Genomic DNA, 25,868 nt, shown 5'->3' with positions numbered 1-25,868 from the left:
CAAGATTCTCTCGGTAGCTTGCTGGACTCTCCGAGGGGCGGAGGAATCGAACTCTGGTCGGCCATGTTGGCCGCATGCAAGGCAAATGCCCTACCCGCTGTGCTATCGCTCCAGCCCCAGAAACACTGCACTTTTTTCTTTATGTTCCGGTCTTCCCTGTAAGCTAATAGGATGCTGATGTGACGGATAATAAGGAACATTTGTGGCAGAGAGCAGAGCAATTTATTAAGGGTTTGAGTCCACTCTCTGCCCTGATGCTCCCTTTTGTGGGGGCAGGAAAATGCTTACGGGCCATAGCAGTGATACTCAGGGGCTACTCCCCCCGGCAATGCGTGGAGGGCACATGCCATACTGAGGATCAACCAGGGTTGGCCAGGTACAAGGCAAGCACCTTGACCCCTGCACTGTCCCTCCTCACGTGGTACATTCTGGTTTGCTTGCTTTGTTGTGGAGCCACACCAGCGATGCTCAGGGGTTACTCCTGGCTCTGTGCTCAGGGATCATTCCTGGCAGTGCTCAGGGACCGGGGATCGAACCCACAAGGCAGGCAAGCATCTACCCGCTGTATTTTGGCACAAGTGGTGCATTTCATTTATTTTATTTGCTTTTTGGGTCACACCTGGCGATGCACAGGGGTTACTCCTGGCTCTGCACTCAGGAGTTACTCCTGGCAGTGCTCAGGGGACCCTATGGGATGCTGGGAATCGAACCCGGGTTGGCCGCGTGCAAGGCAAACGCCCTGCCCGCTGTGCTATCGCTCCAGCCCCCCAAGTGGTACATTTTAAATGGTTCGTTCATGTTGGGGCCGGAGCAAGAGTTCAGCAGGAGATGCTTGCCTTGCACGAGGCCGACCTTGGCTCCATCCCCGGCATCCCATAGGGTCTCCCGCCACAGACCCGCCAGTCCCGCTTGAGAGCCGCAGTTTCCAGAAGAGGCAACTCCCTCCCTGTCCCGGCTGCACATTAGGCCTGCCCACGGGCTGAGGCGGCCAGTGAGCTCGTAGGCGGCACGCAGGGGGTCTGCCTTTTGGGGGCATCCGGGAGGGGCAGGGGAGCGGCGGGGCCGGGCTGCTGCTTACGCACAGTAGACCAGGAGCTCGGAGGTCACCTTTCGGAGTCTCCCGCTGCGCAGGTTGGTGGCCACGCAAGTGTAGTTCCCTTGGAGGTTGTGTGACATCTGTATGAGCGAGAAGCTGCTGACCGACAGGTGGCTGCGGAAGGACTCGCCTTTGGACCCCGGGACCCCGAAGCACCACTCGATCATGGGCGGAGGCCACGAGCTGTGGCTGCTGCAGCTGAAGGTCACCTCAGAGCCCTTGGCTGCATACAGGGTCCCGTTGGGGAGCGTGCCCGTGGCCGCAATGTCCACCTCCAGCTGGTCGGGGCCACCTGGGGAAGACAGGGGCAAGGGGAGGACAGGCATTAGAAGGGACAGACTTGGGGGCAGGAGCGACAGCGTGACGGGTCAGGCACAGGCCCGCATTCTGTCCTGGGCACAGCCAGGAGTGATCCCTGAGTACCCTTTGTCCTGTCCCCCCACACGCAAAAGTGTTGGCTCGAGCTCTTTACCAGCTCAGAGAGACACAAAACTGAGCAAGAAGAGGCTTGACTGGGCTGGAGCGATAGCACAGTGAGTAGGGCGTTTGCCTTGCACGCGGCCGACCCAGGTTCGATTTCCAGCATCCCATATGGTCCACCGAGCACTGCCAGGAGTGATTCCTGAGTCAGAGCCAGGAGGAACCCCTGAGCATCGCTGGGTGTGACCCAAAAAAAAGAGTCCTGAGGGTGACAATCTCTCTCCAGACGCTTGTTATAGGACAAGCACCATGTTAAAGACTGCATGGTCTCTTGGAGGGCGAGATTCTTGAGTCTAGACGAGGTCACAGACTGATGGTATATATCATCATAAGTCACGGTCACGGTCCTCCCGTTGTTCATCGATTTGCTCGAGTGGGCCCAGTAACGTCTCCATCGTGAGACTTGTTATTACTGTGTTTGGCATATCGAATACGTCACAGGTAGCTTGCCAGGCTTTGCTGTGCGGGCAAGATACTCTCGGTAGCTTGCCGGGCTCTCCGAGAGGGGCGAAGGAATCAAACCCAGCTCGGCCAGGCCGGCTGTGCACAAGGTGAACGCCCTACCCGCTGTGCTATCACTCTAGTCCATCATCATAAGTATATAAATATATACTTACAGATATGATATATACATATATCATACATCTATATTGATCATTACATATAAATATATACAAATATATATGTATATATAATCCCATATAAGTGTATGGGCTGGAGCGAATGCACAGTGGTAGGGTGTTTGCCTTGCAAGCGGCCGACACGGCCGATCCAGGTTCGATTCCTCTGTCCCTCTCGGAGAGCCTGGCAAGCTAATGAGAGTATTCAATATGCCAAACACAGTAACAAGAAATCTCACAATGGAGACGTTACTGGACCTGCTCGAGCAAATCGATGAACGACGGGAGAACAGTGTGCTAACAGTGTGCTATATATATATATATATTCCATATATATATTCCTTCCTCGATAGCACAGCGGTAGGGCATTCGCCTTACAAGCGGCCAACGTGGCCGACCCGAGTTCGATTCCTCCGCCCCTCTCTGAGAGCCCGGCAAGCTACCGAGAGTATTCGATATGCCAGACACAGTAACAACAAAGTCTCCAATGGAGACGTTACTGGGCCCGCTCGAGCAAATCGACGATCAACGGGAGGGCCTTTACCTTTACCTTACCTTTTACAGAAAAAAGGAACGCGCTGATTGTTCCTTTTCAAAAGCACTGCTGAGTGGGAAAAACATCTGTGTATTAAAGAATTTTAACAGACAGTGGAGCCAGAGAGAGATTGTACAGTGGATAGGGCATTTGCCTTGCATGTGGAAGACCCGGGTTCGATCTCTGGCATCCCATATGGTCCTCCGAGCACCACCAGGTGTGATGCTGAGTGCAGAGCCAGGAATCAGCCTTGAGCATCCCTGGGTGTAACCCAAAAGCCAAAATAAATAAAAGCTGTAACAGACGGGCCTGAAGAAACAGCTCAGGAGCTGAGTGCAGGAGGTGCAGGTTAAATCCCCTGAGCACCACTAGGAGTGATGCCAAGCGTTGTGCCAGGAGCAGCCCCTAAGCAACAGCCCCCAAACCACAGAAAGAGTGAAGGAGAAGAAAGGAGGAAAGAACAGAGAGACCAGGCCTCAGACCGCTTTCCTATCACCAAGGTCGGCTTGCAAGGTTGGCCGAGACAAGCCGAGGGAATGGAAAGGTCAGGTGAGGCTGCATCGTTTTGCTAAGAGGAGCCCAGGAGGGCAAAACTGTTTGGGCCGCCTGTTTAGGCTGCACACCGGCTCTCCTGAGAGTCTGGAATCTGGGGAGGGGCTAGGCAGACGGTGCCAACGTGGCCAGTCCCCAACAACAAACTTGGTGCCGCGTCACCTCTAAGCTGCCGGGCAAACATTTCAGCTGCTGCCGCTGCCACCGAAGGAATGAGGCGTGTGTCCTGTGACCTGGCCAGGATGCAGACAGTTCTTAGGAGCTTGCTCCTGCCTCCCCCGGGGCAGAAACCGTGTGTCTGTGGCAAATTGTTCTTTGGGGCCTTTGGCTATACTCAATCAGATCCCCTTGAGAATTAACTCCAAGTACAGTTCCACACTGAAAAAGTTTGAACTTAGTCCTATGTCAGGTTCCTCCCCCATCTTTTTTTTTTTTTTGGCTTTTTGGGTCACACCGGCGATGCACAGGGGTTAACTCTGGCTCTGCACTCAGGAATTATTCCTGGAGGTGTTTGAGGGATCATATGGAATGCTGGGAATCTAACCCGGGTCGGCTGCGTGCAAGGCAAACACCCTACCTGCTGTGCTATCGCTCCAGCCCCCCCATCTTTTTTTTTTTGGCCACACCGGGTTCTGTACTCAGGGAATCCCTCCGGGCAAGCTCTTGGGACCCTATGTGGTGTGGGGATGGAACCCGGCACAGCCGTGTGCAGGTAAGCCCCATACCCACCGTACTATTACTCCGGCCCTCCCCACATGTCTCTGAATTTCTTGTTTGCTCCCAGCAATGCTGGTACCCAGGGCACCCAAGATGCCACATTCCTCGAATGGGCATCCCTTTGATAACATCCGCCTATACGAAAGTCCCATCCGGCTCCCACACGTGTCCCCTTTTCAAAAGGAACGAAGAATCCAGAGAGGACAATGTTTGATCCCAGGGATGAATCGGTCTGGAGAATTCGAACAAAAACAGGCCAAAGGGAAACAGCACCCCTTAAGTAAAGCAGCGAAGTCTGAAGCCCCTGAGACGTCCTAGAGAGTGTGGCCCCTCCAGGAACAGTGCTTAGAGACTAGGACTGCGCTGCGAGCGGCTGCTCAGAGCCGCGGGAACGTGCTGGCACCTGGGGGAAATGTCCTTGGGGTTCTGGAGGGCACATCCCTTCACTCCTGCTCACAGCTGGGTGTGCGGGCCAGCAGTCTGGGGGCACACCCACAGTTGGCAGCTGCCCACCGGGGCACGGGCACCCCTGCGGCCCACACCCAGGCTGTTCAGCCTGGGAGCCATAGAGCAGGGTCCAAGGTCCTTCGCACGGGCTGGTGGCCTCTTCTGAGCAGCACAGACCCCCCAATACTGGGGGGAGGGGCTTTCAGACAGGTTTAAAAAGTGGGGAAAAGGAGATGAGACATTCTCAAGGGCCCGGTGCAGTGTTCACAGTTTACCCTAAGCCCTCGGTTCCAACTAAGTCAATCAATCGCCTTTGTTCCTTGCTGTCCTTTGCCTCCTTTGACTTTCCAAGAAGGACCTGGGCATTTCCTGATGGCCTCCCTTTCCCTTCACCCCATCCCCCTGAGGTTCCTACACAGAAACCACCAGCCTTTGCGACTTGCAGAGGAAGTTTAGCACAACAACCCCCTCCCCAAAGCAGACAGGACGACAAGAGACAGTATAGTGCGTGGAGTGCTTGCCTTGCATGCAGCCGACCCAAGTTTGATCCTCAGTTTCCCACAGGGTCCCCGAACACCGTCAGGAGTAACTCCTAAGTGCAGAGCCAGAAAGTAGCTCAAAAACAAATGCAGGGGCTGGAGTAGTACAGTGGGTAGGGCATTTGCCTTGCATGCAGCCGACCCAGGTTCGATTCCCATATGGCCCCCCAAGCACCGCCAGGACTAATTCCTGAGTGCAGAGCCAGGAGGAACCCCTGTGCTTTGGTTATGACCGGGTATGACCCAAAAAGCAAAAAAAAAAAAAAAGATGAAGCAAAAAGAAAACCATCCAATAAATACAAAGAGAGCCTAATTTCAAAGGTTTCGCCAGTAATTTTTTATTTTATAGGGGCCAGCCCCAGAGGAGCTGGGGTCAGGAGGCCACTCCAGGCCACTCTGCCTTGTGGAGGGTCTGGTACGTGTGGCCCCACTGCCCCCACCACCACCACCACTGGCTGTGCTCAGGGCTCCTACCCAAAGGAACTGCCCAAAGGTTTGGCATCTGATCAAGGTCTTGGTCACTTGCCATTCCAATTCTCAACCCTTTATTTTTTGGTGGGGAGGCAGTTTGGTGCACACCTCATATGCTCAGTGCTCAGGTCTCTCCCTGGTTCTGGACTCAGAGACCGCCCCCCCTCGCTGAGGTACTCAGGAGACCATCTGCAGTGCCAGGGATTGGCAATCTGCAAGGTGGTGACCTTACCCCTGGGCTATTTCTCTGCTCCCCTCCCCCCAGTTCCCAATTCGTTTTTGCTGTATGTTTTGCGGCCACACCTGACAGTGTTCAGGACTTACTCCTGGGTCTGTTGGTGGGCTCGGGGACCATTTGGGGTGCCAGGGATCAAACCTAGGTCAGTCACATGCAAGGCAAGCATGCTACCCACTGTATATCACTTGGGCTCTTGGTTCTCCCTCCCCTCTCCTTCCCTCCCTCCCTCCCTCCTTCCCTCCCTCCCTCCCTTCCTTCCTTCCACTTTTTGGGTCACACCCAGCGATGCTCAGGGGTTACTCCTGGCTCTGCACTCAGGAATTACTCCTAGAGGTGCTCGGGGGACCATATGGGATGCCGGGGACCGAACCAGGTCAGGTGCGTGCAAGGCAAATGCCCTACCCGCTGTGTTCTGGCCCATCTTGGTTCTTTCTTGCACAGAGACCTGAGCCTCAGACGTGAGCTTGTGCTCTGAATTCTGAGAGATCTGGGTGGGATTCGACCCAGACTCAGCCCGTCTCTAGCGGGTGCCCACTCTCTCATTCTCACTTTCTTGTCTGTCCCATAAAATGGAAGAGAGAAAAGAGTCCAACAGAGGGGCTGGAGAGATAGCACAGCGGGGAGGGCGTTTGCCTTGCACGCGGCCGAACCGGGTTCGATCCCCAGCATCCCATAGGGTCCCCCAAGCACCGCCAGGAGTAACTCCTGAGTGCAGAGCCAGGAGTAACCACTGTGCATCGCCAGGTGTGACCCAAAAAGCAAAAAAAAAAAAAGAGTCCAACAGACTCAGGTTCGATCCCCAGTACCCCATAGGGTCCTCCCAGCTATGCCAGCAGTGATCCCTGAGCACAGAGCCAAGGGTAAGCCCCGAACACCCCCAGGGTGGCCCCCAACCCAAAAATAAAATGGAAGAAGGAAAATAAACCCAAAAGTCACTTTTCCTTCAGTGTTACTGGCGGATCCTATGATCTTGTATAAACAGTGACTTCACCTGGTTTGTGACATGTGGGCCGTGTATGACCTGATGCTTTGTCAGCCTTATACAGGTGGAGTGATTCTACAAGAGGCAGCTGCAATGGATGCTCACTGTCTCTTTCCGTACAGCTTACGGCAAGGGTGGTTTTGCACTTTTTTGAGTTTTGTTTTGTTTTGTCAGGGGGCCACACCAGCTGATGCTTGGGGGCTGCTCCCAAGCTTCGTGCTTGGGGATTACTGGGGGGCCATGCAGTGCCGTGGATCCAACCCAGGACTCCCTCAGGCAAAGCTCCAGCCTCAAGAGCCATCTCCTGGCCCAAGATGAATTTCACAGAGGCACACTCACTGTCACTCGGGGAGAACATTCACTTGGACCTTCAATGAACTGAAATATTATCCCTCCCACCAAAAAAAAAAGTCATTCTTCTTATCATAAGCCTTCTGTTTCCATTCCTCCCCCCCAAGTAAACCAACCCAAAGAGTAATCTACTTTTAATTTTTTTCAATGAAAAAATATGAGAGTATTGGTCTTGCCTCATCAATAGTGAAGTGAAAAATCATTTCCCTCCCTGAACACAAGGGATTGCCCTGCCACAGAGGCAGGGTGGGATGGGAGGGGCGGGGGTGGAAGGGATATTATCCATGGTGGTGAAAAATGGGCACTGGTGGAGGGATGGGTATTTGATCACTGTATAATCGAAATCCAAGCACAAAAAAATGTAAATCTACAACTGTACCTCATGGTGTTTCACTAATAATAATAATAATAAAAAAAAATATGTGAAAAAAATCATTTCCCTCCCTTAGCCCAGGAGGTTCTTGGCTGAGTCCGCCCTACACATTCATAGGAGAAAAGAAAACAAAAGTGTAATAACATGTATACCTCCCACATGCATGGGAGACACCCAGAAAACTGACTCACAGCGGAAATGGCTCCCCCAAGCAATCATGTCAAAAAACATCTTGAGCTAAAGACAGATGTTGTTTAGCGGGGAAGTCAGTGACTGGGCAGATGTGAAGCAGCAATCGGGGTACCTGTGTTTTGCAGATAAAGTGCCTGCTCCCTCCCCGGGTAAGAATTTCTGGAGGGGCTGGAGTGATAGCACAGCGCGTAGGGCCTTGCACGCGGCCCAACCCGGGTTCGATCCCTAGCATCCCATATGGTCCCCTTGAGCACGGCCAGGAGTAGTTCCTGAGTGCATGAACCAGGAGTAACCCCTGAGCATCGCCAGGTGTGACCTAAAAAGCAAAAAAGAAAAAAGAAAGAATTTCTGGAAGGGGCCAGAGAGGGAGGGAACAGCCGAGACCGGTTTGACCCTCAGCACCCCATGCTGTCCCCTGAGCTCCACCAGGAATGATCCCTAAGCACAGAGCAAGCCTTGAGCACCACCGAATGTGATCCAACACACACACACTCTCTCTCTCTCTCTCTCTCTCTCTCTCTCTCTCTCTCAGAATTTCTGGAGATTTGTCCTGTTTCAATTCTTGGTACAAAGAGGAAAAATCTTTTACAAGATATTTCTTAGATATGAAAATGTCTCTTATGCAAAAGAAACTTCTAGAGAATCTTTAGGAGTCTGAGAAGTCCGTCCTGAGACCAGAACTCACATTCTTCTTTCCCATCGTAACTATGAAAAGGTTGGCTGGCCAAGAGTTTCGGTGAGCCCTGAGGGTTCACCTACATCTCAGTGACCCACAAAACAGGAAACTCCCATTTTACCTCTCGGGTTCTTTGCCAACAGGAAAAGTTGCCCGTAGGGCCACAGAGACAGTGTAAGGGTTAAGGCACTTGCCTCAGATGCAGCCAACCCTGATTCGAATCTCTGGCTCCACATCTGCTCTCCTGAGCCCCACCAGAGATTGTATCTGAGCAAGAGTCAGGACCAGCCCCTGAGCACGGCCGGGAGTGGCCTCACTTCCTCCTCAAACAAAATAAAACGTAAGATATAAGTTCTCTTTGATCAGACAAAGACACGGTATTTACCTCCAGTCTAGGTAAAAGGGAAACTCGCTTGTCCTCGAACAAATTTAGTCAATGATTAATAAACGAGCATCAGATAAAGTCACCATAAATGGGAGAGAGAGATTCAGATAGAGATTTGTCAGCGCTGTAATGTTCCTCACTCTTGTGTGGTCAAAGAGGAGAGGTTCCGATGGACAGGACAGCACTGTCCTCCCGTTGTTCATCGATTTGCTCGAGCGGGCCCAGTAACGTCTCCATTGGAGACTTTGTTGTTACTGTGTTCGGCATATCGAATACGCCACGGGGAGCTTGCCAGGCTTTGCCGTGCGGGCGAGATGCTCTCAGCGGCTTGCCGGGCTCTCCGAGAGGGGCGGAGGAATCGAACCTGGCTTGGCTGGGCCGGCCGCGCGCAAGGCAAACGCCCTACCGCTGTGCTATCGCTCCAGCAGGCACGAGAGAACTGCTGGGTGCCAGGAGGGAAGGGAAAAAGGAGGCCACAGTGGACACCAGGGCTGAGCCTGGGTGAGTGATGCTGTGGACACTCCCATTCATCTCGCGTGACGCAGTGATTCATTTCCAGGACCTGCATCCGCATTAACGCTGTTCTCACAGTCCGGAGCCTGGAAATCTGCAGAAACCTCTGGGATGCTCCACAGATCTCTGAGCAGCCTTTAAGTCTCTTTCCTTGGCCCTCCACTCCCTGTCCACCTGCTTGTCTTGCTCACCTCATACCATGATATTTTGGGAACCCGTTGAGCTTCTAACGAGTCTGCCTGCCTGCTGATTCAAAGATCCAGCGGGCCCTCCTGTACTCAGAATAAAATCTCAATCTTGAACAGGCACCTTCGTTTCCTAGGACAGACTTCCCAAGTCCAGAAGGGTCAGAGACAGCACAGGGGGAAGGCCGCTTGCCTGGCCCGAGGCTGACCCGAGTTCAATCCTCGGCACCCCACGTGATCCCACAAGCCCATCAGGAGTTATCCCCGCGTGCAGAGCCCAGAGCAAGCCCTGAGCATCGCCAAGTGTGGTTCCCCACCCAGAGAAACAAAAGAAACATCACTGGTTGGTTTTATACAACAGAACTGAGGCGGAGAGAGCTCAGTGGGCTGACGGCCAAGCTCTGCGAGGCCCAGGTCTAATCCCTGGCACCGCAGAGTCCCCTGGGCGCTGCCAGGAGAGACCCCCAAGTATAAAGCCAGGTGCAGTCCTCGTGTTCTGCTGAATAGGACCCGCACGCCCCCCACAAAAACAATGGGGAGCAGGCAGAAAGGCTGCAAAGATTGTATTTTGCCAAGCCCTGCTCACATGTCCGCTACCACACACGCCACACAGACCCCGCAGGAAAGTGAACTAGTAAAAGCAGCTCAAAGCCTGCACCAAGCATGATTGGTGAGAGAACCACACGCACACGGAACAATTGATCCCCAGCTGACAAAGGAGGGAACGGAGCTTCAAAATTTAAAGCTGCTTACTCTAGCTGCCAGGGTGTTAGGAGGGGAACTGAGGGAGTCTGGCTTGATTTGTCGCTGTACTGTTTTTGCATCCTAACAAACAATTATTATTATTATTATTATCATCATCATCACCAGCACCAGCACCAGGCTGTGGGGTGGGTGAGAGCCCTCCCCACCCCAAGGGACCCAGACCCGGCAGCCGACCTCCACCACCCAACCACCGCCACGCTCCAGGTCGCTTTCCGGATGCTCAGGCCAAGCCTCACACATGAATGAAATCCCACAGAACCCAGATAGTGCGGACACATTATAAGACTACATAAATATATGCCTCTCGGAGAGCTTGGCAAGCTACCAAGAGTATTTCGCTCGCACGAGCAGAGCTGGCAAGTTCCCTGTGGTGTATTGGATATGCCAAATACAGTAACAACGACAGGTCTCATTGCCCTGACCCTGAAAGAGCCTCCGATCGTCGGGAAGACGAGAAGAAGAGGCTGCTAAAATCTCAGGGCTGGGAGAAATAGAGACGGTACTGGCGCCCGCTTGAGTTATTCGACGATCAGTGGGATGACAGTGTGACACAGTGATTATCATCATTGTTATTTGCTTCCTGGGTCACACCTGGCGATGCTTAGGGGTTACTCCTGGCTCTGTACTCAGGAACTACTCCTGGCAGTGTTCAGGAGACCATACGGGCTGTCGGGAGTCGAACCTGGCTGGGTTGTGTGCAAGGCAAATGCCCCCCTCGCCGTACTGTCACTCTGTCGCCCTAATACAATATTAACAGAAGGGTCAGTATGAAGCTAAAAGCCACAGGATCCATTTCTAGCCCTTTCTACAGACAAACCAGCAGCGATTCCCTGCAACAGGTTCTTCCTGTTCACGTTTTCCAGAGGAGGAGACGGAGGTGCGAGAGGTCGTTCCTTTTGTGGGTTCAAAGCCTGGGGTGAAACTCAGGTCACTGCCTCCAAGCCGGCTCCTGTGGGAGGCTCTGGGGTCTGCCGTGCCCCCTCCCCCCGCCCGCCCTTCCCACCCTACTTACTGGCCATGAGCAGCTCCACGCCGAACCACCGCGTCTGGTTCAAGGGGTCCAGTTCCCGGCAGGTGTAATTGCCCTCGTCCTGCAAGGCCGGCGCCTCGATGAGCAGGGAGCCAGCGAGGGCCAGAGAAAAGCGCGTCTTGGCAGGTGGGCGGCCGGGCTCGGAGGACACAAGGAGGGTCGGCTGCGAGTCATTCCGGTACCAGGTCACCAGACCCCTCGGGCCCGAGAAGTTGCCACAGGGCAGAGTCACATTCTCATGAACTTCTCCAATGACCACGACGGACTCCAGTCCTGTACAAGGAAAGGTCAGGTGTTACTGCCCTTCTGGATGGTAGAATAATACTGGTTGGTCCTTTCTGCCTTGCCACAGGGAGCTTAGGGTTACTGGGTTACTCCCATCACAGTGCTCCCAATTCCTGTGTTTATCTATAGCCTCTTTCTTTGTGCTCTGCTTCCCAGACCGGTCAATCACCTTTATCACCTAACCACTCTGCTAACTTGCAAATATTGCTTTTGTCCTTATATCCTTCGCATAGTTAATTCAGAGCAATGTCCTTTTTTTTTTTAAACCTATCACCAGTAAAGGTTTCTTTTTGCTGTTGTTCTTTATTTTTTTAATTTTTTTAATTTTTTGCCTTTTGGGTCACACCCAGCAATGCTCAGAGGTTACTCCTGGTTTTGCACTCAGGAAGTACTCCTGGTGGTGGTTGGGGGACTATATGGGATGCCGGGGATCGAACCCGGGTCGGCTGCGTGCAAGGCAAACGCCCTACCCGCTGTGCTATCGCTCTGGCCCCGCAATGTCCTTTTTGTATAAACACAAGAAGACAGTTAATACTAGGCTTTTGCAACTTGGGAATTAATTGACTCTGAATGATATTCACTCCGGGGCATCTGTTCTCTCAACTTAGGCCTCAGTTGCCCTTACTTCCTAGCACCCCAAAAGCAGGGTTCCGACAAGGGACTTCCTAGTCCTTTGGTGATTACACATCTCTGGATAGCTGAGTTTTTTTGCAGGCCTTCAAAGCTGGGATCCCCCTTCCCCCTGCAAAAAAAATTAGTTCGGTGGAGCCAGAGAGAGAGGGAGAAAAGAGAGAGAGAGAAAGAGAGAGGAGAGAGTACAGCGGGTAGGGGGCTTGCCTTGCACAAAGTGGATCTGGGTTGGGTGATCCCCAGCACCCCATATGGTCCCTGAAACCTAGCAGGAGTCACTCCTGAGCTTAGAGGCAAGAATAAGCCCTGAGCAACTCTCACTCAAGGCTTTCCCCCACCCCCAACAAACAAACAAATTAAAAAAAAAAATCTTTTAAAAGGCAGTAAACAAAATCTTGGAAGAATTTGGGAATAAAATAAGTGTTATAAAACAAATGCAAAAAGTTAACAAAACTGTTTAGAATCATGAATTTATTACGTGAAAAGGAAAATTTTTTTTTCTTGGTATATTACTCCCTTTTCTCTAGCATACAGGCAGTTTGCTTTTAAAAAGCAGTTTGTTGTCATAAAAATTTAATGCAGCATATTACATTCAGAACTAGAGAAAAGTTAAAGACCAGAGAGGAAAAAAAAATCATTTCAAATGCTGATTTCTATCAAAAAGCTACCCTAGTCCTTTCACTTGGGATCTCTCTCTCTTATGAGCAGATCCAGTCACATTTTTTATTTAAATTTTTTTTGGCTTTTTGGGTCATACCTGGCCATGTTCAGGAGTTACTCCTCGCTCTGCAGCCAGGAACTACGCCAGGCAATGAGAGAGAATCATCCAGAATGCCGGGGATCGAATCCAGCTCGGCCACATGCAAGGCAAACACCCTTCCTGCTGTACTATTGCTCTGGCCCCTAGTCACATTTTTTAAGTTCTATAGTTAGGGATCTTGTTTTTCTAGGGATTACTTTTTCTAGAGGTCAGAAACTTTAGCTGGGGACCTGTTTGTGTTTCCTTCAAAACACTCCAGTGACAGTGCTGAAGAGGTACTTTGGCTGTTTATCTGGTGCTCGAAGGAGAGTGCTCTGCCAAAGGAATAAACCTCAGAGTCACAGACAATAGGCAGTTAGATGGTTAATCAATAGGGGTACGGTGATACTGCTTGGAAACAGAAGCACATCTGGGAATACAAATGCCTTGAAAATAGCCTGGTGGGGCTGGATCGATAGCAGATAGCACAGCGGGTAGGGCGTTTGCCTTGCACATGGCTGACCCGGGTTCGATTCCCAGCATCCCATAGGGTCCACCAAGCACTACCAGGAATGATTGCTGAGTACAGAGCCAGGAGTAACCCCTGTGCATCGCAGGGTGTGACCCAAAAAAGCAAAAAAAAAAAAGTCTTGAGCAATTCTAAGATTTATAACACCCCCCCCCCACACACACACACACTTGCCCCCATCCCTGCTGGCTCTTCTACCCTTCCAGGTGAGGTTCAGCTGCAGGCTGACACCCCCGAAGCCTTTCTGGAACAGGAAATGGATTCTGCTCTCGGCTGGGTCCATCTTGGCTGGACCATGTCAGGAGGCCACCTCCACATCTGACCTCAGCACACCCCACGCTGCTCACACTTACACTTCCTGTCACAGGGAAAAGACGGGCAGGAAAAGGAGAGACCACCCCGCAACTGAATCCCTCAGAGACCCCCACGGGCGAAAGCTCCGAAGATTCATCCTGAGCGCAGCAGACACACAGACACCCCCCAAGCTCGACAGGTGAGAATGATGACACAGAAGACCATCGCCAACCAATTCTGCCAACTTGCAGAGAAGGAGTTGGTGTTTATTACTTGGGATATTCAGGGATTGCTTAAGGAGCTCAAGGAAACCGTGGCACAGGACATCAGGAGAGCAAAGAGGAGAAAACTAGGAAGAGGGTCGTGAGATTAGCATGCGAGATGGAGGGCTGAGCGGCAGAACAGCCTGAGGAAAAGACCAAAGCTCCAACACGAGACGCAGGGAGAAGACTTGACAACACAAAGGAAGAAGCAAAAAGCCAGTCACAAGTGTTGGCAGAGATGTGGGGAAACTGGAACCCTTATCTATCGTTTTCCTTTCATTTTCTAGCTGTCGTGAAAGTCTTATTTGGATAGACAGCCAATCTTAAGCAGACCAGGCAATTAAGAGAATAAATTGCAAAGCTGAGTAGTATATTATAACCATAAGAAAGTATGCCATGGGGCTGGAGCGATAGCACAGCGGGTAGGGCGTTTGCCTTGCACATGGCCGACCCAGGTTCGATTCCCAGCATCCCACATGGTCCCCCGAGTACCGTCAGGAGTAATTCCTGAGTGCAGAGCCAGGAGGAACCCCTGTGCAATGCCGGGTGTGACCCAAAAGCAAAAAAAAAAAAAAAAAAAAGAAAAGAAAATACGCCATGGTACAAAATTTCCTGTTCTTTCTTTCTTTCTTTCTTTCTTTCTTTCTTTCTTTCTTTCTTTCTTTCTTTCCTTCTTTCTTTCTTTCTTTCTTTTCCTTCCTTCCTTCCTTCCTTCCTTCCTTCCTTCCTTCCTTCCTTCCTTCGTCACACCCGGCGATGCACAGGGGTTACTCCTGGCTCTGCGGCTCTGAGAATTATTCCTGATGGTGCTCAGCGGACCATATGGGTTGCTGGGAACTGAACCTGGGTCGGCCACATGCAAGGCAAATGCCCTACCCGCTGTGCTCTCACTCTAGCCCCTTATTTCTTTTTTTTTTAATTTTTATTAGTGAGACACCATGAGGTACAGTTGTAGACTTACATATTTTGTGCTTAGGTTTCAATTATATAATGATCAAATACCCATCCTTCCACCAGTGCCCATTTTCCACCACGACAGGTCCCAGTATCCCTCCCACCCCCCATCCCCTCCATCCCACCCTGCCTCTGTGGCAGGGCATTCCCCTCTGTTCTCTCCTTCTGGGTGTTGTGGTTTGCAAAAGAGGCATTGAGTGGCAATCATGTTTAGTCTATAGTCTACTTTCAGCATGCTTCTCCCATCCTGGGAGGATCCTCCCAACACCCTTTATTTGGTGCTCCCTTCTCTATCTGAGCTGCCTTTTCCCCTAGCATGTATGGCTGGCCTCCAAGCCATGGAGCAAAATTCCTGGTACTAATCTCGGCCATTCTTGGGTGTTATTCTCCTATTTTGTTACTTTATGTTCCCCAGATGAATGCAATCTTTCTATGACTATCCCTCTCTCTCTGACTCATTTCGCTTAACATGATACTTTCCATGTAGTACCACTTGTATGTAAATTTCATGACTTTAACCAGTCATCTGTTCTCGTAGCCCCTTATTTCTAATTAAAAACGGAGGAGGGAGGCTGGAGCAATAGCACAGCGGGTAGGGCGTTTGCCTTGCACGCGGCCGACCTGGGTTTGATTCCCAGCATCCCATGCAGTCCCCTGAGCACCGCCAGGAGTGGTTCCTGAGTACAAAGCCAGGAGTAACCCCTGAGCATTTGCTGGGTGTGACCCAAAAAGCAAAACAAAACAAAACAAAACAAAAACGAGGAGAACAGAACACTAGAACAGCATGGAGGGCGTTTGCCTTGCCCGTAGCTGACCTGGGTTTGATCCCAGCACGCCATATGGTCCCCCAAGTCCTCCAGGGATGAGCCCTGAGCACAGAGCCAGGACTAAACCCTGAGTACTGCCAGATGTTAGGCCACACTCACAGGTACTTGGGGGCTATTTCTAGCTCAGAGCTAGCAATGCTCGGGGACCACGAGGTGCCAGGGATCAGACCGGGACCTCCCTCATGCAAAAAAAAAAAAAAAAAAAAAAAAGCCTGCACCTAGCCGTTGCGCTGTCTCTCCAAGCTCAGCTCAACTTCCAAGTTCTCACATCTGCTATTACTGTATGGAGAACACCCAAACCTTACTGGGAAATCAGAGTCTTTGCCAACATCACTCATCTCCAGGTGAGATCACCTCGGATTTAGGGGGTACCCCGAGTGCAAGGCTAGGGGTCCTCAGGAGAGGAGAGAACTGGGACACAGATCAGAATAAACTCGCTAAGACACAGGTAGAGACTGAAGTGGCGAGTCTGCAAAGCGCAGGTTCGCCAAGAACCGCTGGCAGTCTCCAGAAACGAGGAGAAAGAGGAGAACAATTCCCCACGCAAGCCTCCAGAAAGAACAGCCCTGCCAATGCTTGATTGCAGCCCTGGCTCCCAGAACAAGGAGAGGAAACATTTCTGCTGCTTGAAGTAACTTGCTACGTGGGTCTGTGTGAAGGCAGCCCTGGGGAGCCAGGACGCCAAACACACTCTCTCAGCTCTCCTGCCTTCTGTGTTCCCATTCTGGACACGTCTCTGAGAAACGGCACAGAACTGGCTGCTTTGCTTTGATTTTACTGTCGGAGATGATCTGGCCTGCACCTGGCGGGGCTCAGGGGTGATGCTGGTCAGAATTCACTCCCGGGGGAGCTTGGGAGAAGCAGATGTGGTGTTGGGGATTACACGGCACTTGGCAGCATGCGAGGCAAGTGACTAAACCTCTGAGCCTCTGGTCTCTTCAACCCAGCTCCGGCCCCAGAATGGGTTTATTTTTAACTTAATTCAACACTCTTTTAGCTGGGAACTTGATCTTTTTGCATCCACATTTTCACTGGAATGCACTTGGTATTTCTATTGTTCTCTCATTTGTTTATTTTTGCTTTTTGGGTCACACCCGGTGATGCTCAGGGGCTCCTCCTGGCTCTGCACTCAGCAATTACTCCTGGTGGTGCCTGGGGGACCCTACGGGATGCCGGGGATTGAACCTGGGTCGGCCATGTGCAAGGCAAATGCTCTCCCTGCTACTATCGCTCCAGTCCCTCTACTTATTTATTTAATACAGGGGGACAAAGACGGGCAATGCTGGGCTGGGCAAGCCAGGCAGGGCCACCGTGAGCTGTGCTGGGCCTGGGGGTGTGCAGGCCCTCTCTGGTGCAGGCGCCAGGGAGGAGGATAATGCAGTACAGAGGATGTGCTCTGCCACTTGAGACACATCACTGGCCCCCAGCCCCCCAAACGGTTTTGGGGCCAAGATTCAGCAGCCACGGCACAGGGTCATGTGGTACCAGGGATCAAACCCAGGCCTCCTGCAGGCAAGGCGTTGCTCCGGCATACCAAGAGCCTCTTCAATCCAGCATTTTTGTAATGTTTTTTCCCCTCCCTTTATTTATTTATTGCTTTTTTGGGGGTTACACCCGGCGATGCACAGGGGTTACTCCTGGCTCTGCACTCAGGAATTACCCCTGGCGGTGCTCAGGGGACCCTATGGGATGCTGGGAATCGAACCCGGCTCGGCCGCGTGCAAGGCAAATGCCCTAACCACTGTGCTATCTCTCCAGCCCTATTTATTTATTTTTTTGTCCAGAGTCTGGTTTTGTTTTGTTTGGGGGCCACAGCGGGCAGTGCTCAGAGTTTATTCCTAGCACGGCTTGGGGGCCTTTACGGGGTGCAGGGATTGAATCTAGGTTGGCTGCCGGCAAGGCAAACCCCCTCCCCAGTGTGTCACCTCTCCAGGACTTTCTCAGTCTTTGTTGGTTTTGTTTTTTGAGTCCCATGATGATGCTCGGGGCTTACTTCTGGCTCTGTGCTCAGGGATTCCTCCTGGTGGTGCTCAGCAGACTCCAACGGTCAGAGCTCAAAGAGGGATCGGCTGTCTGCAAGGCGACCCCTGAACCCCGGGATCATCTTTCCCGCCTCTAGAGACTATTTTGAAAATCTCAAAATTTGAAAACCTCTGAGATGTTCAAATACAATTCCTACTGTATTTGCTTTTCTGTGGGGGACTAAGTGAATCTTAGTAACTTCATTTTTATATGTGACAAAATCAAAGTTAATCCATATCACCTCTGGTAGAACATCTTCCCTAAGAGGATTTTTTAACGGGGTGGCCACTCTGGAACACGACTTGGCATTTTCTCACTAGGTTAAAGTTACCACCTGACTCAGCAATTCCATTCCGCGGGGATATCCAAGGGTGCACACAACAGGCTGGACCAGGGACTGGAGCGATAGCAAAGCAGGTAGGGCGTTTGCCTTGCACGCAACCGATCCGGGTTTGATTCCCAGCATCCCACAGGGTCCCCCGATCACGGCCAGGAGTAATTCCTGAGTGCAGAGCCAGGAGCAACCCTTGAGCATTACTGGGTGTTACCCAAAAAGCACTGCAGCACTGTCTCCCGTTGTTCATCGATTTGCTCAAGCGGGCACCAGTAACGTCTCCATTGTGAGACTTGTTGTTACTGTTTTTGGCATATCGAATACGCCACGAGGAGCTTGCCAGGCTCTGTCATGCAGGCGGGATACTCTCGGTAGCTTGCCAAGCTCTCTGAGAGGGATGAGGAATCAAACCCGGGTCGGCTAGGTGCAAGGTTAAATGCTCTACCCACTGTGCTATTGCTCCAGCCCAAAAAGAAAGAAAGAAAAAAAAAACTTGGACCAAAGAAGCATTCCTCACAACAACCAAAGAGTGGAAACACCTTTCTATCCACACCACAGACGAACAGAGCCAGTAAACCAATGCGGACATACGGACGGGCATGAACAGGAAAAGTCATGAAGAGCGACCCTGGTGAGTCTTGGGCCAGGAGGACAGCTGGTACAGGCATCAAGGAGTTTGCCTTGCATCCTGCTAATCCCTGTTTGAATTCCCGCCACCTCCTGGGATGCCCCTCCCCCCACTCCCAACACCATCAGGAGCCACTGCTGCGCCAAGAACAGCCCAGAACAGTCCCCTTGGCTACCACTGATGTGGCCCAACAAACAAAAACCACCTTGGTAGATCTTGAAGTTATTATGTCAATGAATGAAGCTGCTCCATAACAATACCACCCATTGTGTGATGCCATTTACAAGGAATGTCCCTAAAAGCAAATTATGGCAGAAGAAATCTATTGTGACAGGGAAGACTGGACAGTTGTTGGGGCAGTTGTTGGGCCGGGCTGATGGAAGAGGAAAGCGAGGGGCGGGGGGGTGTGGATTGGCCCGGACTTTCTCCTGGGGGTGAAGAAACTGTTCTGGAATTAATTTGTAGTGCTGCTTACACAATCTTGTGAATAAGCTAAAAACCAGTGAATTACACTTTAAAAGGGTGAAGTTTATGGTTTGTAAATGAGATCTCAAAAAATTGTTTGCAGGGCTGGAGCAATAGCACAACGGTAGGGTGTCTGCCTTGCAGACGGCCGACCCGGGTTCGATTCTCAGCATCCCATATGGTCCCCTGAGCACCACCAGGAGTAATTCCTGAGTGCAGAGCCAGGAGTAACCCCTGTGCATCACCGGATGTGGCCCCCCAAATTGTTTGCCTCTCCCCTCCAAAAAATAATGAACTGCTATCTGCCATTGGAACCCTTCCCCCGCCTTTTCTACAAAGAAAGAGTGTCACTGAATGCAGCCTTTAGTCTGGCTGGGAAATGCTTCATTTCAAAGTTGTGCAGTCAGCCTCTGGTGTCCCCTCATTCTACCCACCTGGGTCAGGCCATTTCCAAAAGCTAGGCCAAGATGGAAAAAAAAAGGCACTAAACGAAGCCACTTTCCAGAAGACAAAGAATGTCATTTAATGTCAGAGAATTCCAAACAGCAAGAAATCCTTCCGCCCAATCACTTAAAAGAGCAGGTGAGAATGTTTTTAAACAATGAGGCTTGGGAACCCGCGTTCTCAGTGGCAGTCCGAGGAGGGGAAGAGGAACTGTACAATTACCAGATGCAGTGTGGGTCTCTGAGGCCTGCAGGGCAGCCCCTTCCCTGACTCCTTGGCACAGGAATAAAGGAACTTGGAAAAAGCCCTGGCATAACCTTAATCTCAGGATTTGAGCTAACACTGTCTTCTCCTCCCAGGACCAGAATGACATAATCACGAGAAAAAATATACTCTAACACACATACACTTCACTTCTCCTCCCGGGTCTTGCTCACTCCATTCTTCTTAGCCAACTGAGGCTGACGATGACTGACAGATGACTGAGTGCTCACAAGTGGTGGTCCCGGGGGTTGAGTTACAAAAGTGGCGCTGAGCCCCGACTCAGGGAGGAGAGTTCAGGCATCCATTAGTGATGGCTGACCTGGTCACAGCATCACTACAAGGGTTTCTCTTTTCATTTCTCTAACCTTTTCTTTTCTTTTCTTTTCTTTTCTTTTTTCTCTTCTCTCTTCTCCTCTCCTCCCTCCCTCCCTCTGTCTCTCTGCTTTTTTGCTTTTGGACCATGCCTTGTGGTACTCAGGGCTTACCCCTGGCTCTGTGCCCAGTGTCCACTCCTGACAGTGCTCATGGGAACCACACAGGATGCTGGAGAGGAAGCCTGGGCCAGCCGTGTGCAAGGAGAATGTCTAACCCAGCAAGGGTATCCTGGTGGGTACTCTAGTTCCACTGTATGGAATTCGATTGTCAAACCCCCTCATTTTAGAGTTGAGGAACCAGATTCAGAAAGCTTAAGGGATTTAAGACCCTACACGAGTCACGGGGAGCTGGGATTGCTACTCCGGTCTTCCACAGTAGAAATCAGAGAGACGTCCTCTGATCTTCTAACGAGACAGGGACAAACAATAAGACATGGCCGCAGCCTGTGTAAGTAGAAGTCACCTGCAAGGTGTCCAGAGAGTTTCCTGATCTTCTCTAAGCTTAAATTCAAACTGCGGAACAAAGGAAGGAGCAATATACACGAGCATTTGCCAAGGACATCCTCCTCTTCCCATCTCTTACCAACCCTCCTCTTCCCATTGCATCCAAAAGCTGTTTTCTAGCCGCCATTCCCAAGAGTTAACCCAGGTTTACAATCTGTGACTAGTGGAGACTTGAATATTGTCTGAAATGAAGTGAGAGAAGAAAAAGAATTTTTTTCCCCCAAGACGAATCACATCCAAATAGCAGGGGGTGAGGCGGAGAGACGGTACAGTGGTAAAGACACTTGCCTTGAACACATCTAACCCAGGTCAGTACCCGATACCGCTCATGGTCCCCTGAGCATGGCTGGGAGTGACTCTGAGTCCAGAGTCCGAGCAGCCCCTGAGTACAGCCAGGGATGACTCCAAAACCAAACAAACAGGGCCAGGGGGAGAGCACATGCCTTGCTTGCATGAGGCCCTGAGTTTGATCCCTGGCTCTGAATTTCCCTCTGCCACCCCCCACACCAGTGGAGTTAGCCCTGGTGGTCCCCAAGCACCGCTAGGCCACAAAGAGTCCCGCCTTGCCAGACCAAGCACCTACACTCCAGGCCTGACACCACTGAATAAAGGATCCCTGTGAACGGCCTCCAGCTGGGGAGCCCCCTGTAAAAGTACATCAGCTTAGGGAAGCCCCTTGACATGCACCATTGTGACTCTGACCTGCAGCAAAACAGCTGGCTGGCGCGATAGCACTGAGGGGAGGGCGTTTGCCCTGCATGCGGCCGACCCAGGTTCCATGCCCGGAATCCCCTCTGGCCCGCTGAGCACTGCCAAGAATGATCCCTGAGTGCAAAGCCAAGAGTAACCTCTCAGCATCGCCAAGTGTGACCCAAAAGCAAATAAATACATAAATTAAGCTGGGCATGGCATGGGGAAAGCATCTTTGTACGGTGAGTCCCTGTCGGCCTGAAAGCGGCTCCAAGGTGAGAGAATTTCAACTGTCCAGAGACCCGAGAGGGCCAGGGCAGGAAACACCACAGTCAGCTGGGGAAAAGGGGACTAACAACCCCCTTAGCTTCTGTCCCAGCCAAAGAGGGGCACCCACCCCGCCCCTTAGCACAGTGATCACTCAATCCGTGGCTGGAGGGGCCAGTGGGTCGTGCCCGGGGCTAAAGAGGGCCACTGGAAAGAGGGGGGAGCAAATTTTGCAGCTCTACACCCCAGAGCGGGATTCTCGGCTAAGTTCCAGGTACTGCCTGATCTTCAGATTTTTTTTTTCCCCAGATAAAATGGGAATCTAGGTTATGGGAAAACTGGCTATTCCAAAATGATGGCTGGGGATACAGGTTGGCAGTTAGGGCTCGTGTCTTGTCTGGAGAGGCCTTGGGTTTGATCCCCAGTATCAATTAATAAATAGTGATCAAATGATTGCTAGAAACCAAACAAAATAAATGCCCAGGACTTGGCTCAGCCTTCCAAGCGTGAGGCCATGAGTTTGAACCCCTGTGCCCCACACATGCGCCAGCTCGTCCATTCCTGTGGCAGTCCCGTGTGGGATCCCTGGCTCCAGAAGGAACATGTATGAGCACAGGTGCACAGCCAGGTGTGTGCAAGCACCACAACTAAAGAGTGTGAGCCCAGGCGAGCACTGCCACCCCGCTGGGCAGCGTGTTGACCACAAGCCACACCCCCTAGCAAGCACTGGAGCGTGTTGGAGCACCGCTGGAGTGTGCAAGCCCCCGCCGAGGCCCCCGGGTAAGAGTGTGGGACCCCTCTGTCCCAACGACAAAAGCAGAGGGAGGCAGAGAAACGGGAAGAAGAAACAAAATTGAACAAGCCCTCCTGAGAGATGCACATTCAGGAACTTTGGGCCCTGGACGCAGGAAGCCTCGGGACACACTTTCTTCAGAACCGACAGGACATCCGCTGGGGACTCTGGCACGGCCAGTCTGCTAGTGTCCTGCAAGCCACCAGCTCCTGCTTCCAGCAACTTCCCCTCCCTCCGCCTGTCACACTCCCGCAGGACTTGGCTGGCGAAAGAAATTCAAAAATAGTCTCTCCAGGGCCCGGAAAGGCAGGACAGAGGGTAAGGTGCTGGCCTGACCCCTGCAGAGGGTCCCTCGAGTGCCAACAGGAGTGCTCCCTAAGCACAGAGCCGAGTCAGCCCCGGGCAGCGCCGGGTGTGCAGCCTCACCCCTCGACACCGCCCCCCCGCCGCCCCCCAGGGCCTGTCCATCTTCTCGCTAGCCCTAGGGACAGACGCAGCGTTGAAGCCCTTGTGCCAAACATGCCAAGGGTAAGAGGTCACGCCCAGTGCAAAGGGAAGCTGAAAAAATCAAAAGTTCAGAGTAAGAAGTCAAAAAAGAAAAAGCCCAGGCGAACTCCTGCGCACAGGCTGGCGAGCAGCCAGCGGGGGCGCGCGGGGGACCCCCGCGGGTTACAGGTGTAGCCGGGCACCCCCCTCGGGCGGCGGCAGGAGCGCGGAGCCGGGGCCCGGCGGGCGCGGCAGGTAGAACCGGACCGCGCGCGAGTTCGGCCCGATCGCGCTGCGCCAACACCCGCACCCCGCACCCGGGCCGGGCGCGCAGCCCCGCGCGCGCCTCCTCGATTGGCCCAATTCCCAGCCCGCACCCCCGTCCCCCAACTCCCCGCCGAGCGCCCCGGAAGATTCCTTCCCGCAGAGCGCGCGGCGGGGCTGGAAACGGCGGCCCGGGCGCCCGGCGGGCCGAGCGCGGCTCCACTTCGGCCCCGATCGCCGCCGCTTACCTGCGGCCACCCGGCCGGCCAGCAGCGCCCCGAGGCAGAGCAGGAAGCGGGCCATCTCGCCTCCGCCGCGGACCGGCGGGGGCCCGGGGAAACCCGGGCTCGGGGCGGCGGGGCGGGCTGCGGGACGCCCCCCGCAACTCCCGCCGGCCGGGCACCCGCGGGCGGCGGCACTCGGCGCAGCAGCGCCCGCTCGAAGGATGCTGGGGTCAGCCCGACGTCCGCAGCGGCAGCGGTGCCCGCGCCCGGGCGCGACTTCGGTCTCCCTCCCTCTCTCTCCTCCGGAGCGCCCGCGGCGGCGGGTGGGCGCCGGGTGGGCGAGTGGGAGGGCGCACCCCGCCCCCTGGGCCCGTCACCCGCTCGGGCGGCGGAAAACAACAGGCGCGGGGCTGCCCCCCGCCTCCCCGGCCGGCGGGAGCCCGACTTCCTCCACCTAGGCGGGGAGGAGGGCGCTCTGCGAAGAGCGCGCCCCGGGCCAGGCCGGCGGCCGGGGGAGGAGCAGCCGGGGCCTGGCCGCGTCCACTCCGCCTCCCGGACGGCCGCCCGCCCGCCCGGCCGCCCCGGGCGCTGCAGCGCTGCCGCAGGACGGAGCTCGCGCGCCGGGCCCGGACGGACGGACGGACGCCGCGGCCACCCGGCCAGCCGGCCGCCGGGATGCGGAGCGCCGGGCCCCCTCGGACGACCCTCGCCGTTGCTTGTTTGCTGCTCGCCTGCTCGTTTTTCCAGGCTGGGCGCGGCCCGGGGCCGGGGAAGGCGATCCCGGGAGATGTCCCTGCGCCGAACGCCCAAGGGACCGCGGGGGTCTCTGCCCGCCGGGGAGCGCGAGGGCCGGGGCGGCGGAACCAGCTTCTCTCGGGCGCCGGGCGTCCCCCCTTCCCCCCGCCCCGTCCAGCCACATTCCAGGCTGAAAAGCTCTTTCCCCTGCCACGCCCCCATCCCGTCCCTCAGTTCCTAGGGGAAACACATTTGGTGATTCTTTGGAAGAGCTGACACTTGGAAACAGCCCGGCCAGAAACTTGCTTGGAAAAAAAGAGAGAGAGAAAATCTGCGCAGTCAAAATCGTCCCTGAAAACCCTGAGAAGTGGATGTGGGCGTCCCGGTCTTCCAACTTTTCTGCACGTAAAATGGGGGAGGGAGACACAGAAACTGCTATGACGAAAACCTCCGGGAGTCGGAGATGGCTCCGAGGGCTGCGCCTGATGTCTGGCGCGGGTCCCTGAAAGGGGGCTTGCCCCCACCCCAAAGACCATCAGTTCTGTTACCCGAAGGCCTCCGATTGAAAATACTTCTTACATGATGAAATCCTCATGAAACCAATAAAAAGCGTGTTTCGCCCAATGAACTGGGCCATAAAGTTCCACATTTCTTCCCTTTTCCCCAACTCTTTTCACTCATTGATTTTTAACTCTTCAGCCAACTTCCTGTCTTCCCTGTCCCTTTCCTTTTGTTTTTTATCCTCTACGCCTCGTGATGGAAAATAAATTCTCTCCTAGGCGCGGTCCCCTTCCTGTTTCCCACTGCCTGTCACCCCCTTTCCACTATATATATGTGTGTGTGTGTATATTCCACTATATACTGCATATATATATATGTGTTTGTGTGTGTATATATATATATATATATATATATATATATATATGCAGAGGAAGCCATTTGGTCCCAAGCAAACCTTAAATCAAAATGTTTTGGATGTGGCAGTTTCTCGAGCTTTTCTGGCAAACACTTCCCATCCTAACCCGAAGTTAAGAGAGCGAGCGTGAGGCCCAGGAGAGTGTGCCGAGGCAAAGGTCTTTGCCTTTCACGCAGCTGACTCTGGTTTGATCCCTGAGCAGTGACCCTTGAGAGCAGGCCCTGGATAATCCTGAGAAAAAGAGGTGGCAGTAGGTGAAATGCGGGACGTTTTTCAGCAGCAGGTCTGGAATCCTCCAGGACCCTGGTGGTGCCTGGAACAGGAGATTAAACAAAGTAGCCCGTCCTGATAGGCCAGGAAGACCATTTCCCCGTATCCCCAGGATACGCCTTGCATTTGCAAAGCTTTTTCTTTCTTTCTTTTTTTTTTCTAAGTCACTGATCCACCCCCTGTGACGGAAGGACAAATGCAATCCAATTTTATGAGCGAGAAGTGACCAACTTGAGGCGTGAGCTCCAGGTCACAAAACTAGCTGATGGGAGAGCCAGGAGGGGAAGCCAAGGCCCGGCTGTCTCTGGGCCCTGCCAATGAAAAGTTTCACTCTGGTCACCTCCACTAAGGCTGAGGAGGCCCATGTGCTGGGGTGTCTACGCCAGAAGGAGCTCAGCCACTCTGTCTGGGACACACCCACCCTCTGCAGGCTGTCACCGAGCCTGAGTCACAGGCTTAGGAAGTGCCCTGCCCTGCCCCTTTGAGGACAATGCCATGCCTCTAACGAACAGGGACCAGG

General features: G+C 53.1%; 1 protein-coding gene across 1 annotated transcript in view; it reads right to left on the bottom strand.

Annotated features, from left to right (window-relative positions):
• Window positions 1–23,506, bottom strand: part of VSIG10 (V-set and immunoglobulin domain containing 10) — a 39,298-nt gene extending 15,792 nt beyond the window's left edge. The window contains exons 1-3 of the mRNA XM_056131040.1: window positions 23,452–23,506; window positions 11,130–11,420; window positions 1,083–1,388 (exon numbers count right to left, since the gene is read on the bottom strand). Of these exons, the coding sequence (XP_055987015.1) occupies window positions 1,083–1,388; window positions 11,130–11,420; window positions 23,452–23,506 (652 nt within the window). The remainder of the gene's footprint in view (window positions 1–1,082; window positions 1,389–11,129; window positions 11,421–23,451) is intronic.
• Window positions 23,507–25,868: the final 2,362 nt, after the last annotated feature.

The sequence above is a fragment of the Sorex fumeus genome, unplaced genomic scaffold (genome assembly GCF_029834395.1).
Source record: "Sorex fumeus unplaced genomic scaffold, SorFum_2.1 ptg000083l, whole genome shotgun sequence".
NCBI lineage: Eukaryota > Metazoa > Chordata > Mammalia > Eulipotyphla > Soricidae > Sorex > Sorex fumeus.
This window is presented reverse-complemented; position numbering and strand designations above follow the sequence as displayed.